The sequence below is a fragment of the Ornithorhynchus anatinus genome, chromosome 12 (genome assembly GCF_004115215.2).
Source record: "Ornithorhynchus anatinus isolate Pmale09 chromosome 12, mOrnAna1.pri.v4, whole genome shotgun sequence".
In the NCBI taxonomy this organism is placed as follows: Eukaryota; Metazoa; Chordata; class Mammalia; order Monotremata; family Ornithorhynchidae; genus Ornithorhynchus; species Ornithorhynchus anatinus.
Genome location: NC_041739.1, coordinates 13947020 through 13974254, shown reverse-complemented (window position 1 = coordinate 13974254; position 27235 = coordinate 13947020). Strand labels below are relative to the sequence as shown.

The 27235-nt window shown below is 43.9% G+C and overlaps 2 protein-coding genes across 3 annotated transcripts in view; one reads left to right on the top strand and one right to left on the bottom strand.

The window, feature by feature from the left end:
- TMA16 (translation machinery associated 16 homolog) overlaps positions 1-12794 on the top strand; it is a 28951-nt gene extending 16157 nt beyond the window's left edge. The window contains exons 3-7 of the mRNA XM_029076524.2: positions 7371-7408; positions 8387-8471; positions 9809-9957; positions 10168-10210; positions 12158-12794. Of these exons, the coding sequence (XP_028932357.1) occupies positions 7371-7408; positions 8387-8471; positions 9809-9957; positions 10168-10210; positions 12158-12338 (496 nt within the window). The 3' untranslated portion in view covers positions 12339-12794. The remainder of the gene's footprint in view (positions 1-7370; positions 7409-8386; positions 8472-9808; positions 9958-10167; positions 10211-12157) is intronic.
- A 1427-nt stretch (positions 12795-14221) lies between these two features.
- Positions 14222-27235, bottom strand: part of MARCHF1 (membrane associated ring-CH-type finger 1) — a 495472-nt gene continuing 482458 nt past the window's right edge. For both annotated transcript variants that reach the window (XM_029076521.2, XM_001507921.5), the window contains exon 7: positions 14222-18192. In XM_029076521.2, coding sequence (XP_028932354.1) covers positions 17894-18192 — 299 coding nt within the window. In that variant the 3' untranslated portion in view covers positions 14222-17893. The remainder of the gene's footprint in view (positions 18193-27235) is intronic.

Below are 27235 nucleotides of genomic sequence, written 5' to 3'. Positions count from 1 at the left end.
TCTCTCTATGGGTAGGGTGTGAATCCTTTTCATCAGTACAAATCACTGTGCTTGGCACAAAGTAATCATTCAATCAATATAAATCACAAATGTGTTTAAACCTGTCGGCCGCACTATTGTTCAACTGTGCATTCGGGCATCTGTTTTGATTACTCGATCTGTAAATATTTTTAGGTCCCTCTCTCGCCATAAAGTGTAAGCTCCTATGGACAGTGAACTTTACTTATTCGTCTTGGACTTGCCAAAGACTAAATACAGTGCATTGGACCAAGCGGGTGCCCAATTAATACAATTTGCTACAATTCTTCCTATGTAAAATCGTTTTGAGTCCCCCGCACTTTGATGGGGTCTTTTGATTCTGCTGCAGTATTCCAAGAATTTGGTATGGGGCTCGTATATGGTAGGGGCTTAATAAATGGCACCGATAATTATAATAACAATAATAGTAATAACAGTCACTAAGTGCTCAGGTGGGTACAGGCAAGTCAGGTTGGACACAATGTCCCAAATGGAGCAGCCTTAATCCCCATTTTACGATGAGGTAACCGAGGCACAGAGAAGTTAAACGACTTGCCCAGAGCCCCGCAGCAGTCAAGTGGCAGAGTTGGGATTAGAACCCGGGTTCTCTGACTGGCAGGCCTGTGGGCTTTCCACTAGGCCAAGATATTTCCCCCTATTCCGAAGAAATCCTCTTTTGAATTCATTATGAAAGGGCACAGGATAGCCCTTTCGAAGTTAAACTTGAAACTATGTTTCCTAGTAACTCATAATTCAGAACGGGGTTCCTATTCTACAGATCACTAAAGGGAGAAGCTAAAAGAAACCTGTTTAGTTCCATTTAGCATGTGATTCAAATGAACAAGGTTTTACTTTTTCATTTGGTTATAAGGACATGTTCCTGTGAAACTGAGAAACTGCTTTTCTCTGGCATGCAATATCAGTTCTTAAAGAAGTTAATTCTGGAGTGATTGTGCAAACTTGGAAAACAGAAGGAGCAAATCGAAAGTTCTGACACTTACCAGGTCCTTGGACTCTGAAAGAAAAATAAAACGTTCAATAAATGCAGTTTGCGGTAATACAGCCCAGCCTGTTCCGAAGGAGGGGTTTAAGGTTAGGTGAGGGTTGTTTGAAAATAAATGTAAGAGCACTTCAGGCATTCACAAAGGGTGGGAGAAGTGGAACTGGCAGAAGATGTGGGAGAATGAAGGAAAACAACCGTTGGGAAGGTTGGCAGGGGAGTATTGCTCAGCAGACGTGCTCTCGTTGGACCCCGCTTCTGGTACATTGTGTGTGGTCTGTACTTTGACCAGACAATTCAAGTGGGAAGCAGTCATTTCTTAACCTGAAGAGTGTTCTTGTTTTGGCCAAGTCAGACAGTGCCAAAGAGAAGTCAGCGGTGAGGGGACACAAAAGATGGTCAGCGGTCCAGTTTTTGGTTAGTCTGTCATCTGCCACTACTCTTAATTTTTCTCCTGTAAATTTAAAATTTACTGGGGGGACGGTGGGCATCGTAGGAGTCCACAAAGGGGTTTCCGGTTTTCATGGAGTGCTGTCTGTGAGCACTTGCTGTGTGCAGAGCACTGCACTGAACACTTGGAAGAGTATCCCTTAGGGAGTTTGTTGACGCGATCCCGGCCCACTTGGAGCTTACGGTCTACATGGGGGGGACATATTAAAATAGATTAGGAATACGGGAAATATGAATGTTTACAGAAGAATAATGGGGCTGGGGTGAGTGGCAAAGTAGTTAAGGGATACACAGCCAAGTCACAGTTGACGCAGAGGGGAGGGAGGATGGGGAAATAAAGAGCTTAGTCTGGGAAGGCCTACTTGAGGAGAGGTGATTTTAAGTGGGTTTTTGAAGGTGATGAGAGTAGCGGTCTGTCAGGCGTGAACGGTGAAAGATTTCCAGGCCAAAGGGAGAAGGGTTCATTGGTGAGCTAGACGAGATAGAGGTATATCGAGTAAGTTGGTGATAGAGGAATGGGGGGCACGGGTTAAGTTTTAAGAAGTCAAGTGAGGTTAGGAAGAAGGGAGAGAGGTATTTGAGTGCCCTTAAAGCCAGTGGTAAAGAGTTTCCGTTTGTGGCGGGGCATAGGCAACCGTTGGTGATCTTTTAAGAAGTGGGAAACTATTGACAATGTATTTTCATAAAATTGTTCCGGGCAACAGAGCGAACAGTGGAATGGAGAAGGGAGAGATAGGATGCAGGGAGGTCAGCAAGGAGGCTGATGTTAGTTAAGGCAGAAAATAAGTGGTTTGATCAACGTGGTAGCAATATGGATGGAGATGAAAGGGTGGATTCTAGAGATGTTGTGAAGGTAGAACCGACGAGATTTGGTGACATTGAATCTTTTGGTGGTAGGAAAGAAACGAGTTGAGGATAATGCTTGTGGCTGGGGAGGATAATCATATTGTCGGCAATGTTGGGAAAGCCGTAGGGAGGAAAGGGTTTCAGTAGAAAGACAAGGAGTTATGTTTGTGGACTTGGCATATAGCAAGCCACTGGCAGAGGTGAGATTAGAATCCAGGTCCTCTGACTCCCAAACCCGTGCTCTTTCCACTAGACCACACTCCTTCTCCTTCCCTGGTCTGGGTAAAGGTTGGAACTGGGAGCTCTGTGGAGCTCAGACTCCTGGAGCCTGCTGCTGCAAAAAGAGGCACTACCTCTTTTTGCTGGCTCCCCTTCCTGTGGGCAGGGAGTGGATCTGCCAACTCTGTTGTGTAGAATAGTAATGTTGGCATTTGTTAAGCGCTTACTATGTGCAGAGCACTGTTCTAAGCGCTGGGGTAGATACAGTGTAATCAGGTTGTTCCACGTGAGGCTCACAGTTAATCCCCATTTTACAGATTAGATAACTGAGGCACAGAGAAATCAAGTGACTTGCCCATGGTCACACAGCTGACAAGTGGCAGAGCCGGGAGTCGAACCCATGACCTCTCACTCCGAAGCCCACGCTCTTTCCACTGAGCCACTGAGAACTGTCCCAAGCGTGTAGTACGTGTAGTATTGAGTGCACGCAGTGGGCACTCAGTAAATAGTTGCTGGTGATAAGTGGATGCGAGACAGGAAAGAGGGTACAGTTTTAGACTCAAAGGAGAGATTTGGCCCTAGGAGAAAAGAGGTTAGAAGGATTAGGAATCTCAGCTTTGGAGGTCCTGGAACCAAAATCCCACCTTGGGAACTACAATTGGGTCCCTACATGAAAAATGTTTTGGGATCTCACCTGGTAGATAAATGTTCTGAAGATGGGGTCTTCTGCGTTGCCGTGGACAGGACATCATAATCCACACTTTCATTATTCAGATCTGCATTTACTATTACCTGCCATCCCTCCTTTTGCCACTTTAGGTTCAGACACCTGCACTGGGGGCTGTAATTTTTCCCCCTACAGAAATAGTAGAAGGGTTTTAGTTGGGTAAAATTTTGTGTTTTCGGTGTGTTTTCTTTTTTTTTTCCAGTCAGTAGGTGCTGCTAATATTTCACCGTAGAACAATGCCTTTTCAGCAGTTCGTATTCACTTGATCATTGCTTTGAGCTCTGGGTTAGGGCTGGATAGATAGTCTGGAAAGCTATCTGCTCATATTTCTTTCCTTCCAACTATGTGGCATATTAAGAGCTTCTTAGACAAGGGTCAGCAGAGTAGCACCCCTCCCTCATCTCGGCTTGGAGTGAGTAGCTACTGCATGTCGTGATGGGGCGTGAGGATGAAAGGCCAGATTAGTTTGTAATAAACTAAATAAAATCTGAGAATCCATACTGCCGGGACTCTGCCAAAGAGCCTTCATTTTAAAAATTCATTAAAAAAGTAGAAGGCACATTGCTAGATTTTTATTGCCTGGGAAGGAAGATTGGCTGAAGTAGTAATCATAAAAAATGAACTAAAAGGAACCGTGAGGTCATCTAATCAATCTCCTAACTGAAATTCTGCTTCTGCACAAAATAATCTCGAAAAACTCATTAAAATATTTTCTTGAGATAACGAATTTCAGGCATCGAAAGACTATTACCTACCATTTAATTTTGGCTTCAATTCTGTGTGACATCTCAACCTCCACCATAGCAACATTTTGTTGCTATGTACTGTCATCCCTCGCTTGTCATGCACATCACACTAAAAAGAACTTGAAACACCGAGCGGAGATGACTCGGTCTGGAAAAATCGTCCGAAGCCTCAGATGTGGATCCTGAGAGTTCTTGAGCCTGTTTACCCTTTGAAAAGCAATACGATTTGTAGCCTTGCATTTGAAATTTTCATCTCTATGGTGACTTCAGGGTATGTCTTAATTTACGAAGGTTTTCCTGGAGGGAAATTGAACTTGAATAAAAACCGCAAATTTGGGAGTTTTGTTTTACACCGAGGCACGTGAGGGTGACCTTCGGACTCTTACTCTACCCTAATCCTCGTCAACCTCTCAGTTGCCTTCAACCCTGGGGATGCAACCCATTCTCCGGGAAACGTCGTCTACCTAACCTTGGCTTCACGGACACTGTCCTCTCCTGGTTCTCATATCTCTTTCTCCGCTCCTCCTCAGTCACTTTTGCAGGCTCAGGCAGTTGGTCAGTTAAATCAGTGGTATTTAGGGAGTGCTTACTGGTTGCAGAACACCGTACTACCCACTTGGGAGAGTATAATACAAAAGAGTTGATAGGCACGGTCCCTGCCGACAATGAGCTTACAGTCTGGAGAAGGGAACAGACTAATATAAATCAATTACGGAGAAGGATTTAAATGTTGTGGGGCTGAGGATGGGGTGAATACCCAGTGTCCAAAGAGCACATTTCCAAATGCGTAGGTGACGCAGAAGGGAGAGGGAGTTGGGAAAAATGAGGGCTTAAATGGGGAAGGCCTCTCGAAAGGAAGCGTGACCTTAATAAAGCTTGGAAGGTGAGGATTAGGGTGGTCTGGGGTGAGGGCACAGCGAACCCACCTCTGCTAAAGGAGCAAAGTACGTGGACTGGGCTGTCGATCATTATGGCATGTTAGGAGGGGGCCAGCTGATTGAGTATCGGGGATGTCTATTTGATGTGGAGGTGGATGGGCAACCGCTGGAGGTTATTCAAGAGTGAGAAGTGGATTGAATTTTGGTAGGTTTTTTTGGGAAATGATCCGGACAGGAGAGTGAAGAATGGTCTGGAGTGGGAAGAGACAGGAGGCAGGAGGTCTGTTTGGAGGCAGATGCAGTATCAAGGTGGTAGGAGGAGAAGGTGGATTACAGCAACGTTTTGAAGCTAGAACTGCTAGGATTTGGTGACAAATTGACTACGTGGGTTGCGTGGGAGAGAGAAGTCAATGATAATGCTTAGGTTACAGGCTCGGGAGCTCCTCTTCTGCCTCCCACCCAGTAACTGGGAGTCTCTCAAGGCTCAATTCTGAGTCCCCTTCTATTCCAAATGTACACTCACTCCCCTGGAGAACACATTTGTTCCTTCAGTCACTTCAAAACCTCCCACTCCAGCCCTGACCTCTCACCCGCTCTTCTGCAGTCTCCCATTTCCTCACGCCTTTGGGACATCTCCCACTTGGGTGTCCCACCAACCCCTCCAGATTAGCACATTCAAAACAGAAACCTTACAGAAACCTTATAGACATGTATTTAAATGTTGTGGGGCTGAGGATGGGGTGAGTAGCCAGGGCACATTCTCACCCGAACCCTCTCCTCCCCCTGACTTTCCCCTCAACACCCCATCCTCCCTGTTCATAAGCTTGACGTTCTCCTAGACTAACCTCTCTTATTCCTGTCCCGGCTCCACCACTTATCAGATCTGTGACTTTGGGCAAGTCTCTTAACTTCTCTGTGCCTCAGTTCCCTCATCTGTAAAAGGGAGAAGAAGAGTGTGAGCCCCCCATGGGACAACCTGATTACCTCGTATCTGCCCCAGCGCTTAGAACGGTGCTTGGCCCATAGTACCCGCTTCACGAAAACCATCATTGTTATTATCACTGTTATTATTCCGGGCGCAAATTTAATGTCACCGAATCCTGAGAGTTGTACTTTTACGATGTCTCTAGAATCTGTTCCATTGAAACCTCTACCATGTGGATCCAAGCACTTAACATATTTCGCCTCAGCTCGGCCTCCACACTGACCTTCCTGCCCCCATCCTCTCCCGCAGTCCTTACTTCACTTGACTGCCTGGTTAATATTCTTAAAAAATTGTTCTTCACATGTTCCTTCACTCAGAAGACCTCCAGTAGCTGCCCGTCCATCTGCATCCAAAAGAATCTCTGTTATATAGACTGCAAGGCATTCTCAGCTTTGACCCTCCTACCAGACCTCACTCCTCTCCCACTATAACCCAGCTGGCATATTTCACTTCTCTTTCATCAGTCTACTTATTGCACCTCTTCTTTCTTGTCGGTTGACCCTTTGCTCACGTCTCCATGCCTGCTTACCTAGAACGCCCTCCCTCTTTATACCTGATAGACCATCGCTCTCCCCACCTTCAAAGCCCTCCTCCAGGAAGCCTTCCCTAACTAACTTCCCTTTTCCCCCCACTCTATTCTTCCTCCGTCTTGCGTCACCGAAGCACTTGGGTCTGTCCTCCCTAAGCTCTTGGACACTCTTCCCACTCTCACCTCTGTAATTCTCTGCTTCTTCCCATCTCTGTAATTTAGTTTAACGTCTGTCTCCCCCTCGAGACTTGCGAGGACAGGGATTGTGTGTACTAACTCCATGGTATTGAATTGTCCCAAGCGCTTAGTACAATCCTCTGTGCATAAGTGATGGATAAATACCAATGATTTATAGGAGTTAACCCGCCTCTTTGGGGGTAAAGTTTAGACCATGGGGAAAATAATACGTTTGCAACTACCGTAAAATTCCTACCAACGTATAATTTTCCGAGGTTTCGCCACACAGCTGTGTGAAAATTTGAATCTGTAGCCTCCAAGGTAAACCCGATTGGCATTACCGCAACACAGACCTACAATTCAAATTCATGAACTGAAGCTTTCTTGGCAAAAATCGCAAATGGCATTGTGATTCGCAGCCTAGCCGGGACAGTGAAGAGTCTGTAGCACAACTGAAACTAGTGGTTCTTATTGCGAAAGTGAAAATAGAAGTTCTCTGATTTCCATTTGTGCCTCCTATTTAGCAATGTATGATCTGCAGGAAGACTGTGGTCTTGCCTGTTGCGTTTAATGTCGGAAACATATGCTTGACACATGTGAGCGCTTAACCTTAAGAAAAAATCCAAGTGCCTGTAATATCACTTTTTATGACTCCATTTAGAAATTCAAAAAAATAAGTTGAAATGGTAGAGCGTGATGTTAGACTTCACGGGGCGGCTCCATTTTTGTCTCCTTTTTTGTTTTTCTAAATTATTTGAGATTATCGTCTAATTCAGATACCTTTTTTTCTTTAAGGCTGAAGAACGATAAAGCTTTGCGCCTAAACATTATAGGTAAGTGGTTGATTTATCAGGTTTTTAAATTAAATGAAAGAATAGTTTACAAGCACCCCCGCACCTTCCCTAGCAGAAATGCGGAAATAGTATTTTACCAACGAGACTTTTCTGCATTCAGTATGACTTCTGCAGGGGAATTCTGCTAATTTTGTCCCTTTTGTGGAGAAATTTATAGGTTATTATTGGAGTTGGCTAGGATAACATTCAGGCCTAATAGGGATCAAATTACCAACCCTCCATCACGCAGACCTTCTTATATGATGGCTATCGTTTCCCAAATATGCTGTTCATGTTACCTTGGGAAACATTTCTTCTGTGTTTCAAGGGATGGCAGAATGCCTCCAGGTAGTAGAGTTCTCACAGAAGGCATAGAATCCTTCCTGTAACTAGCCACGTATTAACCATTTGTTACTATTCTGAGATACAAGGCTCTTAATGGCAATTAAAAAATTAGGTGTCTGCAAGAAAACACTTCATGGCATATGATGGCATGGTGGGCAAACAGATCTCGCAGACATTGTTACACAGTTACATCAGTTGCCCTTAAATGATTTCCTTGGTTTGTCCCATTTTTTTTCCATCAGATAATTTTAGGGTTTCTTGGATAAAGTCAATAATTGCAAGCCGGTACTTTTTCCAAACAAATATTTTGGGCCCTGCCGTATAGTTTCCTCTCCGTCTGCTCAACACTGTTGTATTCTATTAAAGAATGTGTCACAAATGGACCCAGGTGACAGAAACCAAGAAACACTGCGTCAACCCATCACCCCACCCTAAGATTAAACAGGACCAAAGTTCCACCAGGTTTCCTCCATAAGCTTCACGTCCACACTTTTCTGTTTTAATGTTAGGGCCCACTTTTGTGATCATTTAAAAATCCTTGATAGTAATCCTTGTTTACTTGAGTTTATGATGGAAATATAACCCAACTCCTAGTAGTCCTGACTGTAATACAGTGTTTTCCTTTTCTTTTAGGTGAAAAACTGCAGTGGTTCCAAAGTCACCTTGATCCCAGCAAAGCCGAATACACAAAGAAAGAAGCATGTGAACTAGTTGAGAGGTAAGAGCCGGGAGGGTTAGTGGATCTAGGTTGAGATACCCTCAGACAAATCTTCACTGAAGAGATGAAACCAGAAATCCTTAGGATTTACTCCCTCCTCTTGCAAGAGATCAATTAAACACTTGGGATTTTGGCTCTTTGAAGTTCAAAGTAAGGTGACATTCTGATGCCTCTCATGCTTTCACATCGTCACCCTGCCCTGTGTCCATGTTTTTACAACTCAGGGCGGGATTACAAGTGGGATGAGGTGCTGGGGAGGTGTTTCTCTAAAACAGAACGAGAGCATTCCTCTTGGAATGTCGTACCATGTTTTTTAAATCATATTTGTGGATTGAGCACGGATTTGGGAGTCAGCATGACTTGGGTTCTACTCCCAGTTCCGCCACTTGTCTGCTCTGTGACCTCGGGCAAATCACCTCACTTCTCTGGGTCTCAGTTACCTCATCTGTAAAATGGAGATTGAGACTGTGAGTCCCATGTGGGACAGGGACTGTGTCCAACCCGATTTGCTTGTATCCACCCCAGTGCTTAGTCCAGTGCCTGGCACATAGTAAGCGCTTAACGATTACTATCGTTATTAACAGTGCCCAGTGCCTAGAACAGTGTTTGGCACATAGTAAGCGCTTAAATACCATCATCATTATTATTATTATTATACACGTAATTATTATGTGTCAAACACTATTCCAATGCTGTGGTGGATACAAGTTTATCAGATTGGAAACAGTCCCTGTCCCACATGGGGCTCGGTCTAAATTGGAAGGAGGAGGATTTAATCCCCGTTTTACAAATGAGGAAACTGGGGCATAGAGAAGTTAAGTGACTGGCCCAAGGTCACACATCAGGCAGAGCCAGGATTTGAACCCAGGCCCTCTGACTCCCAGGCCTGTGCTTTTTGCCCGAGGCTAAGCAGCTTCTCCCTCACAGCTCACTCGGAATATTCCAAGTCAAGGACTTCCTGTACCAATCAATCAGTGGTATTTATTGAGCACTTACTGCGTGCAGAGCTCTATACTAAACACTCGGGAGAGTACACAATAAGCAAGTGATCGAGACCCAGGCAGGAGGTAGCTGAGCGAGAGGCAAGATAGTAGAAGTCGCTGAAAGAGGAGAGTTGTGCCGGCTGGAGAGTTGGAGTGCTTCACCCGAATCTGCTGGGAAAGGGATGTGGAGCCCAGGCCAGAGTTTGGATTATTGCAGTACGGCTTGGACCGTCATCTAAGGGTGAAAAAACAGAACTAACGGTAGGTTAAAATCTACCCAAAGAACGCCCAGCGTGAATTTCCTTTCCAAAATGATGGGAATCTTGTAGCTGAACCTGTTTTCGTACTTTCCAGTTACATACTTCGGTTCAGCAGCGAACTGGAACAGATCGAGTTGCGAAACAGCATTAAAGGCAGGCGGGGACGGCAGCACTGTGCCCGAGAAGCCACCATCAGACAGACCATGGAACGAGAACGGAGGCTCTACGAGGGATACGGGCTGGGTACATCTCACACGCTTTCCTTCCTGTCGGCCCGCCAAAAGAAAAAAAAGCAAACCCATCTTGTTTGCTGTAGCTCCTGTCACTCGATTTAGTCATTGGGCTGCCCATCATTGTAATTTCTATGCTTGTATAGCCAGAGAATAGCATGTTTTGCTGATGTCCAATGCGGCCCATCCTTTTGAAGCTAATAGAGATTCTTACCTTTTCTAGAGATTCCTGATATCGTGAATGCAAAGCATCTGAAAACTTTCAGGTGCGTATCTACTTTCTAATTCTAGGGAAGTGTAGAGCTTGGCGTCTGATCAGCGGGTGTTTTAAGGCTGTGATGGCTGGGAAGATTATTTTTCCAGGTAAAATGAAGAATTTAGAAAGAATTAGTTGGTGTTCTGCCTCAGCGCCACCAGCCAGGGGAGAGTTTAAGAGGATCTCATTTGTCAAATCGTTCAGGCAAATGGTCAGAAAAATAGTATTTCTGAAAATTACTCCATTTTTAAATCCCTGCAACACAAATATGGAGTATTGTGCCATATGGTCTAATCCCTCTAGGAAAGTGATTTTTGAAAAACCCATCACAGCAGTTCAACATTGCTGATATTATTCTGAATCTAGGCCTTCTAATGAACAGCGTCACACTGAGACGAGATAATATTTCTTTAAAGCAACAAAAACATCATGTCCTTGATATAAACTTAACATTTCTCCTACAAAGAAGCTTGGGCACTAATGAACATTATTAGTGTACTGAAAGCTGAGTTAGGTTACTTATCTGAACTTCACTTATCTGTTTCACAAATCAATTCATCATTAAGTTGTTACCTCTGAAACAAAAAAAAAAAAAAAACCCTTGGGAAAAGAAAAAACAAGGAAAGGAACAAAGCATTTTACATTTTAACACTGTGGTCCTTGGAGCAGACTTTCTTTGGTTTCTTTAACGGCGGGGAATATGTCTGCCGGCATTATTGTGTATTGTACTCTCCCGAGTGCTTAGGAAATAATAATAAAAATAATAGTGATGGTATTTGTTAAGCGCTTACTTTGTGCAAAGCACTGTTCTAAGCTCTGGAGGGATACAAGGTGATCAGGTTATCTATCCCCTGTGGGGTTCGCAGTCTTAATCTCCATATGACAGATGAGGGAACTGAGGCCCAGAGAAGTGAAGTGACTTGCCCATGGTCACACAGCTGATACACGATGGAGCTGGGATTAGAACCCACGACCTCTGACTCCAAAGCCCGGGCTCTTTCCACTGAGCCCCGCTGCTTCTCGAAGACAGTGCCCTGCCCATAGTAAGCGCTCAAGAATTACCAGCGATCGATTGATTCAACGCAAAGCCATGCGGACTGATTTTGGGCAGCGGCTCAACTGTCCTGGAAGTGGAAAGCGATGTTTGTTTGAATCCTAAAAATCAGGCAGGGGATCCAGGCGTACGCCTTACGTGGATCCCATAAACTGAGGGACAAGCTCCGGCCCCTCCACAAGGGTGAATGCCCAGCAAGGCCGGTCTGTAGTCAGAGTCCCGTTTTGCAGCAGTACGGTCAGAACGAAACATTTCCAGTAGGCTAAATACAGATAATTAGCTAGTCCGAATAGTATTACTATAGCGTTTAGCCACGGCCTACAGCTTTTCTGCACTCCCCAGTCGTGGCCGGGTACTTAATCCATTGATAGTCTTTACCGAGTACTTACTGTGTACCGAGCACTGTGCTGAGTTCATGGGAGAGTACAGTGTAACAGAGTTACACTGCCCACAAGGCGTTTTACTTGATCGTAATTCCAGGTCTAATCCTTCATTTGATGCCGCTGCAGACAATATAATGTAACAGTGAAGACAGTGTAAAATCCCCGATTCCTGGGGTATTGGTGCAAGATGACAGAATATTTATTAAATCTTAAATCACTGATGGAACATCTTAAGGCAGCCTAAAATTTTCCTTGAAGGTTTTCCATCCAGTTAAAAACAAGCCAGACACACTGTTCTAAGCTGATGAGATCGGACAACGTCCAACTAAAAAGTAGCTTGATTGTTGGAGTGTGTTACCGATGGAAGAGCAGAAAGCAGCTGATTACATTTAGTTCCAGTCTTTTGTACCCAAAGCCAAATACTGATTTATGACGTTCAGACTCTTCTGCTTCATTGTTGGGGTTTCCATATTTGTAAATGGCGTTCTCTGTTGTTTTTTTTTCCTTTCTTTTCACTTAGGGAATGGGATTGTGATCTACAGAAGTTGCCAAACATTAAGATGAGAAAATTTTGTGCTAGTGATGCAGTTTCCAAGAGGAAGAAAAATGTAGAACTAAAGGAAGAACCATGTGGTGAAAAAGTCGAAGACATAAACATGCTAGATGAAATGGAGGAGGAGAATTCAGCTCACGAAGATTGATTCTGATGAACTTGGATGGAGTGGGAACAGGCTTCAACTCCGCACGGCTTCAGGGAGACAGGTTTACAAAGTCTCCAGCCTATTCTGAAATGACTAATAAGGTTTGTTCATCCAGCCTTAACGATAAACTAGTTTTCGACACCTCCAAAAGAAAATGTTAGAAATGTCCCCATTTAAGCAATCAGAAAGGAAATAATTTTAAATAAATTAGTTGCCATTTTTGACTAAGTACTTTATAACCATCTTTACTCCTAAAATGAGATCTCTTCCCCAGCCTCCTTTTTTTGTATCCTCTCTGCTAAAGGACTTTTAGGTCCAGGGTGAAGGATGTAATTCCTATTAATAAGTTCATTTGTTGTGGGTTTTTTTGTGTGTGTGTGCTTGGATTTTCCATCATGAACAGTGAATAATATTTCTCTTTTAAAAACACCATTGCAAGAATGATCTGGAGCTCTGGTTTTTTGTTTTGTTTTGTTTTGTCTGTTTGCTTTCCCTGTGGCTTTCATGTCAGTGAAGTTAGTCATTACGGCTCAGGGAAGACTAGGGTATTTTGTGAACAGGGTAATTTTCAGGTGTTGAGTATTGCTACACTTTCTCGGGTGTGTGGTTTCATTTTTTCCTGCTAAGAGAATTGTTTATAAGGTGCAAAATTCTGATCTGTGACATGAGCTAGGCCCAGTTGACAACATAACGATGTATTTATTCTACTCCTTGCTGTTTGTAATCCCCACAGCGTTTAAAAGTAAAATTTATTTTCAGAGTAGTTATTGTAAAGGTTTTGAGCTGTGTATCCATATTCGTGTCCAGTCACAGTATAAACAACATTTGGTTTGTGAATAATTGTGGTATATGTTAAGAGCTTATTTTCTCCCCGAGCACTATAGTAATTACTGGGATAGCTTCAAGCTAATCAAGTCCAGACACCATCCCTGTCCCACATGGGGCTCCCTAATGAGCTAATGAGCTTTATGGTCACATCAAAGACTTGGATGTTTCAGGCCAGTAAATACTATCTTTTAAATGTGATTATTCCAAAATATGAGTTAATTCAGGCCCTGGTCACCAGAGCAGGTAATAATTATTCTCCTGGGAGCCCGGTGGCTTTGTAAACTAAACCTCGGGGTGGAGTTAACTGTCCTATGAGAGTTGTGTGCTGCCAAAATCCCCAGACCTTAGTACTCACCTGTCCCCATATCCCAGGCATGTGCACCGACAGTTCATTTCAGTAGCACAGCAGTTCTACAGTTCATTTCAGTTCAAACGGGCTCGTGCCAGCCGGAGAGGGTCATAGCCAAAATGCATGAGTACTGGCCACCTGTGGTGCTGATGGAAAAGGATAAACAGCCTCAAACTCATTCCAGATAAAGTTCATCTGATCCTTAAGAAGAAGTTATGCAATGCTTCTTGACGCCATTAGAGGAGGGAACGGGCCCAACTCTAGACTTCCTTTATCCTTTTCCTCCGGTTGGGGAACTGGCTGGTAGGAACTAGAAGTAAATTGGTGGTTTGTTTACATGTGGATTTGTTTTCTTTAAGTGTAATTGGAAAAATTAGATTTAATCCATTTTGCATTGAAAAATCAGCACCAAAGCATTGTAAAATAATCTTCTGGCCAGTAACAAACTTAGGCCAAGAAGTTCTGTGCTAATATAACCGCAGTTATATCTCCCATTTAGTGAGTCCATGCAGCTGGTTCTGACTTTGAAAACTCTTTTCTTTTTTAAGAAAGTTATCTTTCTAAACAGCAAAACTCTTCAGCCATAAAACATTAAAAGGAATGCTTTAGCTTAAAATTAAAAGGCTTGAAATGGAAAAACCCTATAGCCAGAAAGAGGCTTGAGAAAATAAATTTGACCAACAATTATAGAAAGGGACAGAAGTTTGGGTCACGTGTTTAATGTACAAATGTTTTCTTCCACAGATAATTGTATTCTTTTTTCATTTGTCTTAGTTCACATTAGTCCACAAAACATCAAGTATTTTTTTTTTTAACGAAAGAAAATTGGCTAAATGAAAAATAGCAAAACCCTGCAGACCCAAGAATTGCACACCAGCACATTTTCCTCTTGTTTCAGCATAGTGTTCTGTCTGGGATGAGGGTGGTCAGCTGGGAGGAAGCTCTGCTCCCCCACGGATCAGCACTTCCAGTTAGCTGAAGAAATAGCACCATAAGGGGGACACCATGTGCTCTGTAATGACTTGGTAATAAGGATATGAAAAAAGAAAGCCCCACTTTGTTCCAAAATTCTCAGTTTAATTGGAGAAGCACAAACAGATAAGCATGTCAATGTAGTATTCTGAAATAATCAGTTTATTCAATTTTCCCCAACTTTTCCTCGCTACAGGGAGCTAGTTTTCCAAGTAAATGGAATACAGACATTTGTGTACTCGTCTATTTCCTCGGGCACCTTTTGCCAAAAACGTTTGCAGAAGGTGGCTTAGTAGTTAATGCTGTCTTTTTGAGAGCCAAATATATTAAAAGTGCAGCTCAGGGTTAAGCATCAATCCTTTTGCTTCCAAGTGCCTTATGTTTTGCTAAGGTCCTTTGGAGCTTTACGTGTTGATGTAAGTTAGTTTTAGTAGTAAAGCACCACACCAAAAAATAATGTCATTGAAGGAAAGTGCTGCTGCGACCGATCCTACAGCTTTTCCCGTGAAATGCGTAATGCTCTGGTGGACTTACAGTATCAGAGGAGTTCAGAAAATTCAAAATATCTAGAAGAAGATCCAAGATTTTGACCAGATCTTTTCCTTCATCAGGGATGCCCTCTTTCAAAAAGTTTTTATCACTGGACGTGATTGGGAATTCAACAGACCTTTTTTTAAAAAACGCTTCTTTGGGGAGCGTTAGACTTTGTCCTTTGATTTTTCACCCTCCAGCAACAACATTAAAAGGCTGTTAAAGGCAAGTATCAAATGCAACCAATTAGAAACCTGTACAATTTCATAAGGATTAACAATCACTGCCATTTGCAAGTAAAAAAAAAAACAGAAAAAGCACTTAGATTTTAGTTTAAGCTGTTCTTTTCAGAAGGCGTGACTCCCCCAAGTATACCACTCCCTCATCATTTTGAGAACGCAATTCCAAAACACAGAAGGGTTACAGGGGTGTTCTCTATAGATGGCGTTTGCACAATGAAGCCTGCAAGTTTCACGCCTTGAAGATGCAAGACGACAACCAGAGGTTTGCCATAAGGACTTGTGTTCAGGTCTTAAACATAACATCTCTTGCTGTTTCCGTCCTTGCGTCTCTCTGTAACGGTTTCCTTAACCCGAGGCTTAGCCCTGAATCCGTGAGGTCTCATTTTAGCTCTCGTGTCCCGCACTGGTGTGGATTGTATATAGTGTGGGTATGCCGGGGTTAGAACTATCTTATTTTTTTTGTCTTTCCACAATGGTATTTTTGTGGCAATAATTATAAACATCCTTTTCCCCGACTTCCATCTTTATAGTGCGGGTGTGCTGAACTCTCTCAGATCTCTTGGGGTTTGCAGTCAACAAACTGCCGTCGACCCCTTCTCCTCAGGAGAGGGGCCGCTCAGCTGAAAGCCTAAGGAGTCTAAGGGGGAAAACTGAAGCAAGGCGGATACTTTTGAAGTGACCTGCCGCTAAGCCGCTGTAAACCAACTCTAAGTCCTGGCTTCAGGTCAGAGGGGCCGACAATCTTTAGGCAAAGTTACAGACAAGGCTTCGTTGTTCAGGAGTCGGTGGTGAGAAAAAGAGGCTGGAGGTCACACCCGTGCTCTCGCACGTTGCTGGTGCCGTTTTTACATTTATGCATCTCCCCCCCACCCCCCGGAAACAAAGTTGCAGGAACATTTAGAAAAACTTGGTCCAGTGACTGAAAACGATTACACTGTGCTACTTAGAGCTTACGCGGGTACATTTAAAAAAAGGACAAGATCAATGTTCATCCTATTCAGTATTTCTAGGAGTCGGAGCTACCTGGCTCGGGAATCAGCTACCGCCAGTTAGCACAGTCCAACGCGTCCAAAGAAAGACTTGTTTTCCTCTTCCTAAAACATAATTCGTGAAGCACTAGAGCACAGAAGGGACTCCGATCATTACAAAATGCATCAACGTGGATATCCAGACTTGTGCAAACCATGCATTGGTTCCTAGGGCCACCTCGGCTTCTTGCCACAATAATAAATACGACAGCTAACGAAAGGAACTCACACTTTTTTTTTTTTAATGCAGGACAGCCTTCCTCGAAGAGCCATTGTACTCGGGATCATTACTCTCTCACCTCAATGTCAGTGACGCTTCAGTTTCACACAGTGCATGTCAAAACAGGGACAGCAGGAACTGAACCGTCGAAAAGCAAAGTTAACTTAGCCACTGAATGCTTCCCCCGAATCACATCTAAGTAAGGGTGATCTTGGCATTTTTTAAGAAGTCCTAGATCTTTTGTCCTGACTTACTCTGTAATTCTCAGGCCGGTAGATCCATCAAATGCTAAAAACCTTGGAACTTTTTACTCTGGGCTCTTATAAGTATTCTTTTACACTCCTCCCTCTTCTTTACAGGTGCCCCAAAGAGGACAAGTTAAATTAAATTTGAGCACTTGGCTAGGGGTAGATTTTCTGATTGCTTTTTTCTTCCCAGTTATGAGAACAACAATAGCTCGTCATATAATCTACAAGCAGGGCACTTGAGTTGGATCAATTCAGTGGTTTGCAAGAATCATACTTTCTTTTTATGATAAGCAATAAAGCAGCTTTTGCAAAGAAAATCAGGTCGTATGTTGAAGCCTGAGGCTGTCATCTGTATTTTAAAGGGATGAAGGAGAAAACTGGGCTTGGAGTTTGGTCTTCTTAAAAAAGGTTTCTTTTTTTCTTTTTTTTCCCCCAAATCAATTATTTATATAATTCAGGAGCATTAATTCCATCAAGTGTGGATGGAAACTATTTTCAGTTCATGCAGCTGTCAAAACAGGCTCCAGTGTCACCATATAAATCTGTTAATTGTCAAATTGGGAGGCTTGGAAAATCAGCAGCCTATTTTCAAGTCTGTTCCTGGGTTTGATTTGGGCTTTAATGTGCACAGTTTTCTAAGGCTCCAAGCCAGGTGCATCATCCCTTCTCATTCATAACTGTGGGTGAGAGAACGATCAAACAAGACCCAAGAAGTAACACACATCTAACTTCAACTATACTTTCTCTTCCTCCTCTTACCACCCTAGTAAACAGACAAAAAAGAAGAGGTCTGGGTTTCAGATCTGCACCTTGCCACTCAGGTTAAAAAGCTCTCCTTGGCCCGGGGATTCTTTTCAAAACCATCTTCTAAACGTGCTTTTTTCATCGCGGGCTCATGCCACGCCACTCTGTCCGGCCAACATCCCGCAAGGAGCAGGCGGGCGCCATTTCACCACAACCACCTGTCCGCCAGTTCGTTATTTTGTTAGGAAGGTGCTTCCTCGTGTTTGGTCCGGTGTGTGTTTGGGGGTGAGGGGAGAATGGGGTCGTCGGCTCGCTCCTGATCTCCGTAGTGGCGTCTGGGTAGCAAGCGGACGCACGACAGACTCTTCGGGGAAGGACCTCCGACCGGCCCCTTCAAACGGGAATGACCTCTGGGGCTCCCGCTTCCAGGGAGGGTGGAGAACCCGTCCCCGTTTGGGACACCGGCACCGCCACAGCGTCCTTGGTGTCCACGGTCATATTACACGAGAAATTCTTCTCGAGTTTCTTGGCAGTGTCCGGGCAGTTCTGCACAAAAATCACGCGGTTGTAGGCCTTCAGTCGGCGCCATAACTGAACGTAGACTTTACACTGGACATACATGAAGACGAGGCCCCCTGTGAACCCGATGGCCACCACAACCAGTTTTGTCCAAAATGGCCATTCGAGGACACCTTTCAAACAGAAGAGACAGCAGGTTAGTGCCACTACTTTGCTACAGATTCCGTTTCAGCGTCTTCCTCCTGCTTATCCTCCACCTCCTACTGGGCCTCTTAGAGGGATTCTGGCAGGATGAGAAAAATCGATGTCTCTGTCCTGCCTCAGGCCAAAGATGTTACTGAATTTAATTGTGTAGCGGTCCCTTGGTTTAAAATTGCGTAGCTTACCTCTTCGACATCCTATATAGACATGGCAGTTTCCCACCTGCTCTTTGGGTAAATAAGTGCCGTTTACTCACACCTACACGTTCATGCGTCGCACAAACACATTCAAGACCGGGCCGCGTTTGCGAGACATTGCCTCCGCACAGCATAAAGCAAGGTCAAAGTTACTCAGAGTAGACCCTTCCAACAGGTTCCAGTTCCGAATGCTTATCTGGAAAGAGGTGATTTTAATTTTTCATTATTAATATCTGGCATTTTGGGAGCACTTACTATATGCCAAGAACTGCCATTATCCTAATAATTTTAGTCCTTGTTAAACGCTGACCACGTGCCAGGCACCGTACTAAGCGCTAGGGTAGAAACCGGCAGATCGGGACAGGGTCCCTGACTGACGGGACTTACAGGCTTAATGCCCATTTTTCAGATGAGGCGACCGAGGCCCAGAGAAGTTAAGTGACTTGCCCAAGGTCATACAGCAGACGAGTGGAGGAGCTGGGATTAGAACCCGGGTCCTTCCGACTCCCAGGCCCTTGCTCTCTTCACTAAGCCACGCTGTGTCTCAATTTACAAGATACTCAGATGCCACCTGGGGCTCACAACGAATAAGGGAACTGAGGCACTAGAAGTTAAATGACTTTTTTATGGTATCGGTTAAGCACTTACTCTGTGCCAGGCACCGTTTCAAGCACTGGGGTAGATACAAGCTAATCAGGTAGGACACAGTTCCTGTCCCACGTGAGGCTTATCGTCGTCAGCCCTATTTTATAGATGAGGAAACTGTGCCCAAAAAGTTAAATGAATTGCCCAAGGTCACAGGGTGAGTAGTAAAGGCTTTACCAAGAAGGAAATGCACTGCCGGGGAATGGCCGTGGATAGTGAAGGCCTAGGAAGATTCCAAGAGAAAAACAAAATCTTGAACCACCTCAAAAGGCTGAAATCCAAATGCAAATATCTGTGTTTTCCAAGACAGGATGCAGCCTAAATTGACTGCAACATCTGTGCTGGTGATGATAAATGGATTCCGCTTCATTTGAACCTGGGTATTTCAAATCAAGAAATGTTAGGACCGCGGTGGTCTCCTAATCACAGGATAAATTCCCCAAAAGCTCAGTGGGGTTCTTCCAAAGTGACACAACTTGCAAATGATTCCAGGGCCGGGCACTTGGCAACTCAGGGACCGGAGCTCGGCACCTAATCAGCTAAAATGGGATTATCTCATCAGATCTAATTATGATAACGCTGCCATTCAGACCAAGTGCAGATGAGATTTTGGACTGAGTCTGAATGAACATCTGTACTCTGGTGTATCTGTCCCTCTGATGATCCGATTTGGATGGGGTGGTTGGTCTGTTTGGTCTTCTTAAATTTGCCTTAAGCAAATTGAGCTGTAAGCATACTTTCTCACTTTTGAAGATGGAAGCTGTTTGATAAGAGCTGTACTTAAAATTTGATTGGATTGTTGTTCGCCTCAGTTCAGCCCAAGCATGAGGGAAGGAAATGAGTCTTTGGGCAGGATGGATTTTTTTTTTCCCTCCCACTGTCCTTGTCACCTCCTCTAGTGCCACCCCAGATTTGCCAGTTTCATGTTTCTCAGTTTGTAAAATGGGGAGATGAAAGCACATAAGCCATATTCTGCTTTTTAATATCGAGGCTGATCCGTGCTGGTCAAATTATCTGTCATCTGGAGCGTAGAGCTGTTTCAAGAAAGGACCGGTTCTCTGTGGTTGGGGCTTTTTAGCAATATCTTAGGCCTTTATCTTGTGGGATCTTTCTGGCGTTGGCTTGGCGAATCTCAGTCATCCCAGGAGCTCGCGACTTAGGTGTCGAAAATATTGTTGATAAAGTAAATGATCGTAATCATATATGACCGTGATATGATAGCGGCGTGGCTCAGTGGAAAGAGCCCGGGCTTGGGAGTCAGAGGTCATGGGTTCTAATCCCAGATCCGCCGCTTATCAGCTGTGTGACCTTGAGCACGTCACTTCTCTGGGCTTCAGTTCCCTCATCTGTAAAATGGGGATGAAGACTGTGAGCCTTATGTGGGACAACCTGATTACCTTGTATCTACCCCAGCGCTTAGAACAGTGCTTGGCACATAGTAAGCGCTTAACAAATACCAACATTATTATTATATGATTATGATCATAGAGGTGGTTCAGAAAATCGGGCTGAGGTTCCCCTCTTCACTTAGGTCTTAACAGACCTGAGGTGTAACTCAGTCAGGGAAGCAGTGTAGTCTAGTGGAAAGAGCACGGGCAAGGGAGCCAGAGGACCTGGGCTCTGCCCCTTGTCTGCTGTGTGATCTTGCTCAAGTCACTTCTCTGCCTCAGTTTCCACAACTGTAAAGTAGGGATTCAGTACCTGTTTTCTCTCCAACTTAATTGGGACCCAAATGTGGGGCAGGGACTGTGTCCCACCTGATTAGTTTCCATCAATCCCGTGCTTTAAACAGTGCTTGTTACATCAAATACCATTTGAAATAAATCAATGGTATTTACTGAGCACTTATTATGTGCAGAGCACTGCACTAAGCCCTTAGGACCCAGTCCCAGAACTGACTCCTTAAATATTTTTATCTAAACCTTTTCTTTTGGTGATGCCTATAGGCTCTTTGGTTGCAGGCCTTGGTTCCTAATCAAACCTATTTTGCTTTCTTTTTCTAAGTTGTCGGCCAACTAAGTTGTCTGACCAACTCGAGGTTTTTATGGTTTCTGAACTATTCCATGTGTGACTGTGGGCAAGTCGCTTCACTTCTCTGTGCCTCAGTTACCTCATCTGTAAAATGGGGATGAAGTCTGTGAGCCCCACGTGGGACAACCTGATTCCCCTGTGTCTACCCCAGCGCTTAGAACAGTGCTCTGCATATAGTAAGCTCTTAACAAATGCCATCATTATTATTATTATTATTCCATTAGAAGGGAGAAGCCCAGAAATATCTTGGACTTTCATGAGCCAGCCTAGGTTTTGGTCAATCCACTTGCCTCGTGTGCGTTAACCATCCCAGGGTCACATCACTGGGGCTGTCCTCGGGGCATGGTCCGTCAGAGCGGTGGCCCGGGGCCCTGCCCTTTCAGGAGCCCAGGTTTTGCCCAGTTTCTGCTGACTTTTTGATCCCCGCTGTGTGATCGATACCCCCTGTCGTTTCAGGTTCAAGAGCCAGGGTCACCCTATCCTCCCTTCTTGTCTCCCGCTCTCCTCTCTTCAATCTCACCACACCATCCCTAGCCTCTCTCCTCTCACTCCTCCTTCCACCTGCTCTCCACCCCACCGTGGAAGAGACCCGGAGGCTGTGGATATCGTCTCTCTCCTTACCCTTTCTTGCCTCACCCTCTTGGTCTCCCTTTTCGGGTCTTTCTCGGGCATGGCAGTTTGTCGGGGCCAGCCCCCACAGACCCTCCAGCCGTCAGGGTGTCCCTTTCCTTGGCGGGCCCCAGCCAGATTTCTGATCCTTCCAGGAAATCCAAAGAGGCTTGGCATCGAGCGTGAAGCTAAAAAGTACAGCTGGCCAACAATCACTATGAATTTGGGGTGGTCCTGATTGTGTCAAAAGAAAGTGCCTGACTTTTTTTTTAATGGTATTCATTAAGCGCTTACTAGGTGCCAGGCTCTGTACTAAGCACTGGGGCAGGTACAAACTAAGCAGGTTGGACACAGTCCATATCCCACGGTGGGGACTCAGTCTTAACACCGCTTCGCAGATGACATAACTGAGGCAGAGAGAAGTTAAGTGACTTGTCCAAGGTTACACAGCAGACAAGCAGAAGAGCCGGGAGTGGAACCCAGATCCTTCTGACTCCCAGTTCCATGCTCTATCCACTAGATCAGACTGCTTCCATCCTGTTTATCTTGTCTCTATCCCAGTACTTAGTACAGTGCTCGGCACATAATAAGCACTTCATAAATATTATCATTATTAAAGTAAATATATTATAAGAAATATGTTCTAGAATAACAGTCCTGGATTTCTTGGGATTAGGAGAGTATCTAAAATGTACTTATTAGAAGAATATCTAAAATATATTTAGAGAAACTCATCAGAATTTGTACCAAATGTTACGCAGATAATGAAGAAGCATATTAACGAGGATACGTATGAACTTTGGATAGCATTCGTTAAGTGCGATAAATGTTACTGATGATCGAGGAGATCTGCGAGTGCAGAATTTTGGTAATCTTGGTACTTAACTCCGTTTTCTTGTCAAGTGGATAGACTGTAAGCTCCTTGTGGATGGGGATTTATGTCTACCAATGGTGTTGAATTGTACTCTCCCTAACGCTTAGTAGTGCCCTGCACACACTAAGCACTCAATAAATACCACTGACTGGGGATTAAATACCTGTTATCCCTGTGAGCCGCATTTAGGACGGGGACTGTGTCCAATCTGATTATCTTATATCTAAAACTTGGCACATAGCAAGCATTTACATACCACTATTTTTATTATTAATTCAGAATAGGAGGAAATTGCTAAAAAGACACAGATGCTTCATGTGTATTCGCCTTTCTAACACTCAAAGGACATATAGTTTATCAATTATTTATCCTGTCAACCTTTTTTTATCCCCCTTGATTGCACCAGTTCCCATTCTAACATAGTCACTGTGTTTTCGTAATGGTCAAATGTTCTTCAGTCTATACTGAATTTGGAAAATGTTCTAGTTTCCCCATTTTAATTGTAATACGGTATAGATCACTGTTCTATTTTGCAAAAGATTAGATTAAAAAAAGGGAAGAAATGATAATTCTTTCTAAAGAGAATCCAGTAGTCAATAAAGAATAAACAGTTATCCAGTCAGGAAAATCCTATAGCAAATCCAGATACTACATAAACTCAAACTCTTTGCTTTTTATTTGTTCTAAATAAGAATTATCGACCTTTGTGTGAATGTTCTTCTCCTCTTTGGATTTTCTGAAAAGATTTGGAAATGAAGATTTCTGAAACCATATTTAGAGGAGACTAACAGGAGGATTAACTGGATGCTGGGCCTCATCCCACCACTGCCCATAGTAGGGAAACATTTTCATTAATTCAGGGCACCGGGGAGCTATTAGGTCAATGAATTTTTCCAGCACCCTAAATGGTGCCACGATCCATCAATCAGTCATATTTATTGAGCGCTTACTCTGTGCACAGCACTGTCCTTGGGAGAGTACTTGGGAGAGTAGATATTAACGGAGTTGGTAGATTCGTTCCCTACCCACAACGATAATTTTTACCGTAGAAACTTCAGTTAAAAAAACATGAAATACCTTCATAGATGGTTTGATTCAAATACTCACTGGAAACAAATTGCCACCAAAGTTCTTAAGATAAGTGTGAAACAAGTGAACTGAGCTGGAGCCAGGGGAATACGGAAGCTTATTTTAAAATAGGTTTTGTGTCCGCTCTTAGCTGAGCAAGAGTTTTCCACTCCAGGCCACATCTTGCTCTTGAGGGTAAAGGAGCTATATTATCTCTTTTGGCCATTAGGACCCCGGGTAACTACAGCTGTAATTTTGGGGGTTTTTTTAATGGTATTTGTAAAGCACTTAACTATGCATCAAACACTGTTCTAAGGGCTGGGATAAATACGAGTGAATTAGGTTGTAAATATTCTTGTCCTGCATGGGGCTCAAAGTAGAATTAAGAGACTGACAGGAAAACTGGGACATAAGAGAAGTTGAATGGTTTGCCCCAGGTTGCAGAGCTGGGATTACTAATAATGATGGTATTTTTTAAGTGCTTACTATGTGCCAAGCACTGTTCTAAGCACTGGATTAGAACCCGGGTCCTCTGACATCCAGGCCCATGTTCTTTCCACTAGGCCGTGCTTCTTCAGTACCTCACTGAGGCCCCGAATGAACTTCTAAGGCCTGGAAAAAGAATTGAACTTTCTGATTATGAGAGGACTGAGTCCCTGGACGTCCCCAGCTTGTGATTTCTACTTTAAAAGCCGGAACATCCAAAAAAGTTTCCAAACATAGGGAATAATTTATTAAGTCATCCTTTATTCACCCCTCCCTAAGCCCCAGAGCATACATGTACATATCTGTAATTTATTAATTTATATTAATGTCTGTCTCCCCCTTTAGAATGTAAGCTCGTTGTGGTCATGGAACGCGTCTACCGACTCTGTTATATTGGACTCCCCCAAGCGCTTAGTACAGTGCTCTGTACAGTAAGTGCTCAATAAGTACGGTTGATTGATTGAACTCCAGTGGAAAGATTAATAAGATCTGTAGGGATATTGAAATACAGAAAAGATTAATAAGATCTGTAGGGATATTGAAATACAGAAACTTGCAAAGCTGTTATTATTATTTAGTTATTATTAGTGAAGCTGTTGCACTAAGTGAACACGAAAATTTCTCTGTAAACTTACTAGAAGCCTCTGCCCTCATTAAGGTGGAGACTGATTTCTAGACATAATGAATGCATCAAAGCTATTTTGGGGCTAAAATTCAGAGAGTCTGAAAAGGAGAGGTGGCAATTTTTCAAAAAATTGGGACTTGGCAGTGTGGATTAATCCCACCAGGGCCCTGGCTTCATGTAATATACATTTCATTTTCTTCAGCAGGAGAGAGAGAGAGAAATGTCTGGGGCATCATAAAATATTGAATCTAAATGAAAACAACAACTCTAGCCCGCAAGCTTTCTGGCTTGGCTTTGCGTGGCAGCCTGGCAGCAAAAGGCTCAGCTGTTTCATCCTCAACTATTTCTTTCCGTTCAGAGAGTCGCGGAGGCCTTCCGGACTGATTTGGCTCCAACCGGATTTGCCTTTGAATCCACACTGAGACCTGACAGGCCGTGCTTGCGAGGCCCTTTTACCAAAACCAAGGTCAGTTTAAACGTCCATCACACCCTTTGGGCCCAGAGCGGCCTACCACCAGGCTCCCCCTTTTTGGCCCAACGGGAAGCTGTGGGAGAGCTATTCCATAAAACCTCTAGTTCGACGGCCCAACCGACCCCACAGCTCCCTTGCCCTGGTCCTGGGAGTTGCCGGGGACCACACAGAAACATGACAGGAGAACCGCACTCAGGGACCACTTAGTAAGCAGTGCTCTGCACATAGTAAGCGCTCAATAAATACTATTGAATGAATGACCACTCCGTCACCAGGGAGTCACGATTCTCCCACCCCAAACCTCCGCTAACTGCCCGACGGGAGGCTTCTCCCACTAGTGAAGTACAAGTGGTGAATTGTACATTCCAAGGGCTTAGTTCAGTGCTCTGCACATAGTAAGCGCTCAATAAATACTACTGAATGAAACGAAAAGTCAAGCAGCGTGGCCTAGTGGAGAGAACCCAAGACGGCGAGCCCGCCACATGCCGCCCGTGGGATCTTGGCTGAGTCACCTAATTTCCCTGTCTCTCCTCATTTGTAAAATGGTATTAAATCCTACTCCCTCCTTATACTGTAAGCTCCACATGGAAGAGGGACTGTGTCCAACCTGAGTGTCTTGTAGCTACCTCAGTGCCCAGTAATTATGCAGGAGTATCTTTTGATATATCCGGAATATTAAAGAAAAAAAGAGTGGTTTAGTTTGGAGCAGAGATTTAACAACTGTCGGCGTGATTTAACAACTGTCTTCAAAGGATTATGGGGAGGAGGCTGGCCGGTTTTTTTTCTCGGCCCACACGGGACCAAACAAGAGTAAATGGACTTAAGTGAAAAAGGGATGGATTTCGTACCCGGCCCTCTGCCTTGGAGGGTCTGGTCATTGAGCCGATGGTGTTTTGTGGTCCCTGCCGGTGTCAGGATTCTGCCACCAAAAAATGGAGCCCCAGGGGCAAAAAGAAACTCAACTCATCTTGAAACAATTACGCTCCAAACAAGAAAATATCAATCTCAATGAAACATAGCCCTCGGACTGTATTTTTAAGCAGCAAGAGTTAAAGGAACTGGAAATACACAGGCCCATGGTGATCAGGCGATCACTGTTCTGATTCACTCTTGCCACTTGGACCTCTGTGTGATCTTGGGAAAACTAATCTCTCTGGACCTCAATTTCCTCTTGAGAATAAAATTCCCGACCCTAGCGCGTGGAACGTGAAGATGAACGTGATAAGCTAATGTAAAAAGGCTTTGGGAAATTAAGAGTACTTCAGAGCACAAAATCTAGTGGTTCTTTTCTTTGTAATCCCTATGAGAGACAAGGACCGTGTCTGATTCCCACTAGTATATTCTTTCCCAGCACTCGGGGCAATACTCTGCACAGTAAGTGCTCAATAAATACTGTCACAACTTCCAGATCAGAATCCAAGGAACACCACAATCAATTCTATTTTCTGAGTGCTTAAAGTGTGCGGAGCACTGTACCAAGCACTTGGGAGAGTACAGTATAACAGTCACTTAACTTCTCCAGGTCTCAGTTCCTCATCTGTAAAATGTCAATTCATTAAACTCAATCTTCCTCCTACTTAGACTGTGAACCCCTTGCAGGACAGGGACTGTGTACAACCCGATTACCCTGTATCTACCCCAGTGCTTTGAGCAGAGCTTAACTGATCTTAAGGACTTAACAAATATTATAACAATAATATTAGTAATAACACACATCCCTTGCCCACAAGGAGCTCAACTCTAACCATCACTTCCTAAATCCTGCATCTGATGTGCAGCAAAGATTTCATTTGCCACTTCGTAGTAGATTTGATCTCTGCTACATGTCATTTGGGAAAAAGCACAGGGAACAGGCCAATAAATATTTTGTGTGCATAGACCCTTATAAAGGAAACTCTGAAACTTGGGGAACCAGGCGAAGCTCAATGGCAGACAGGGATATTCTTTACCTACGAGGCAGTAAGCCAATGGAATTCATAATGGGAGAAAGTAGGGGTCGGTTCAAGGA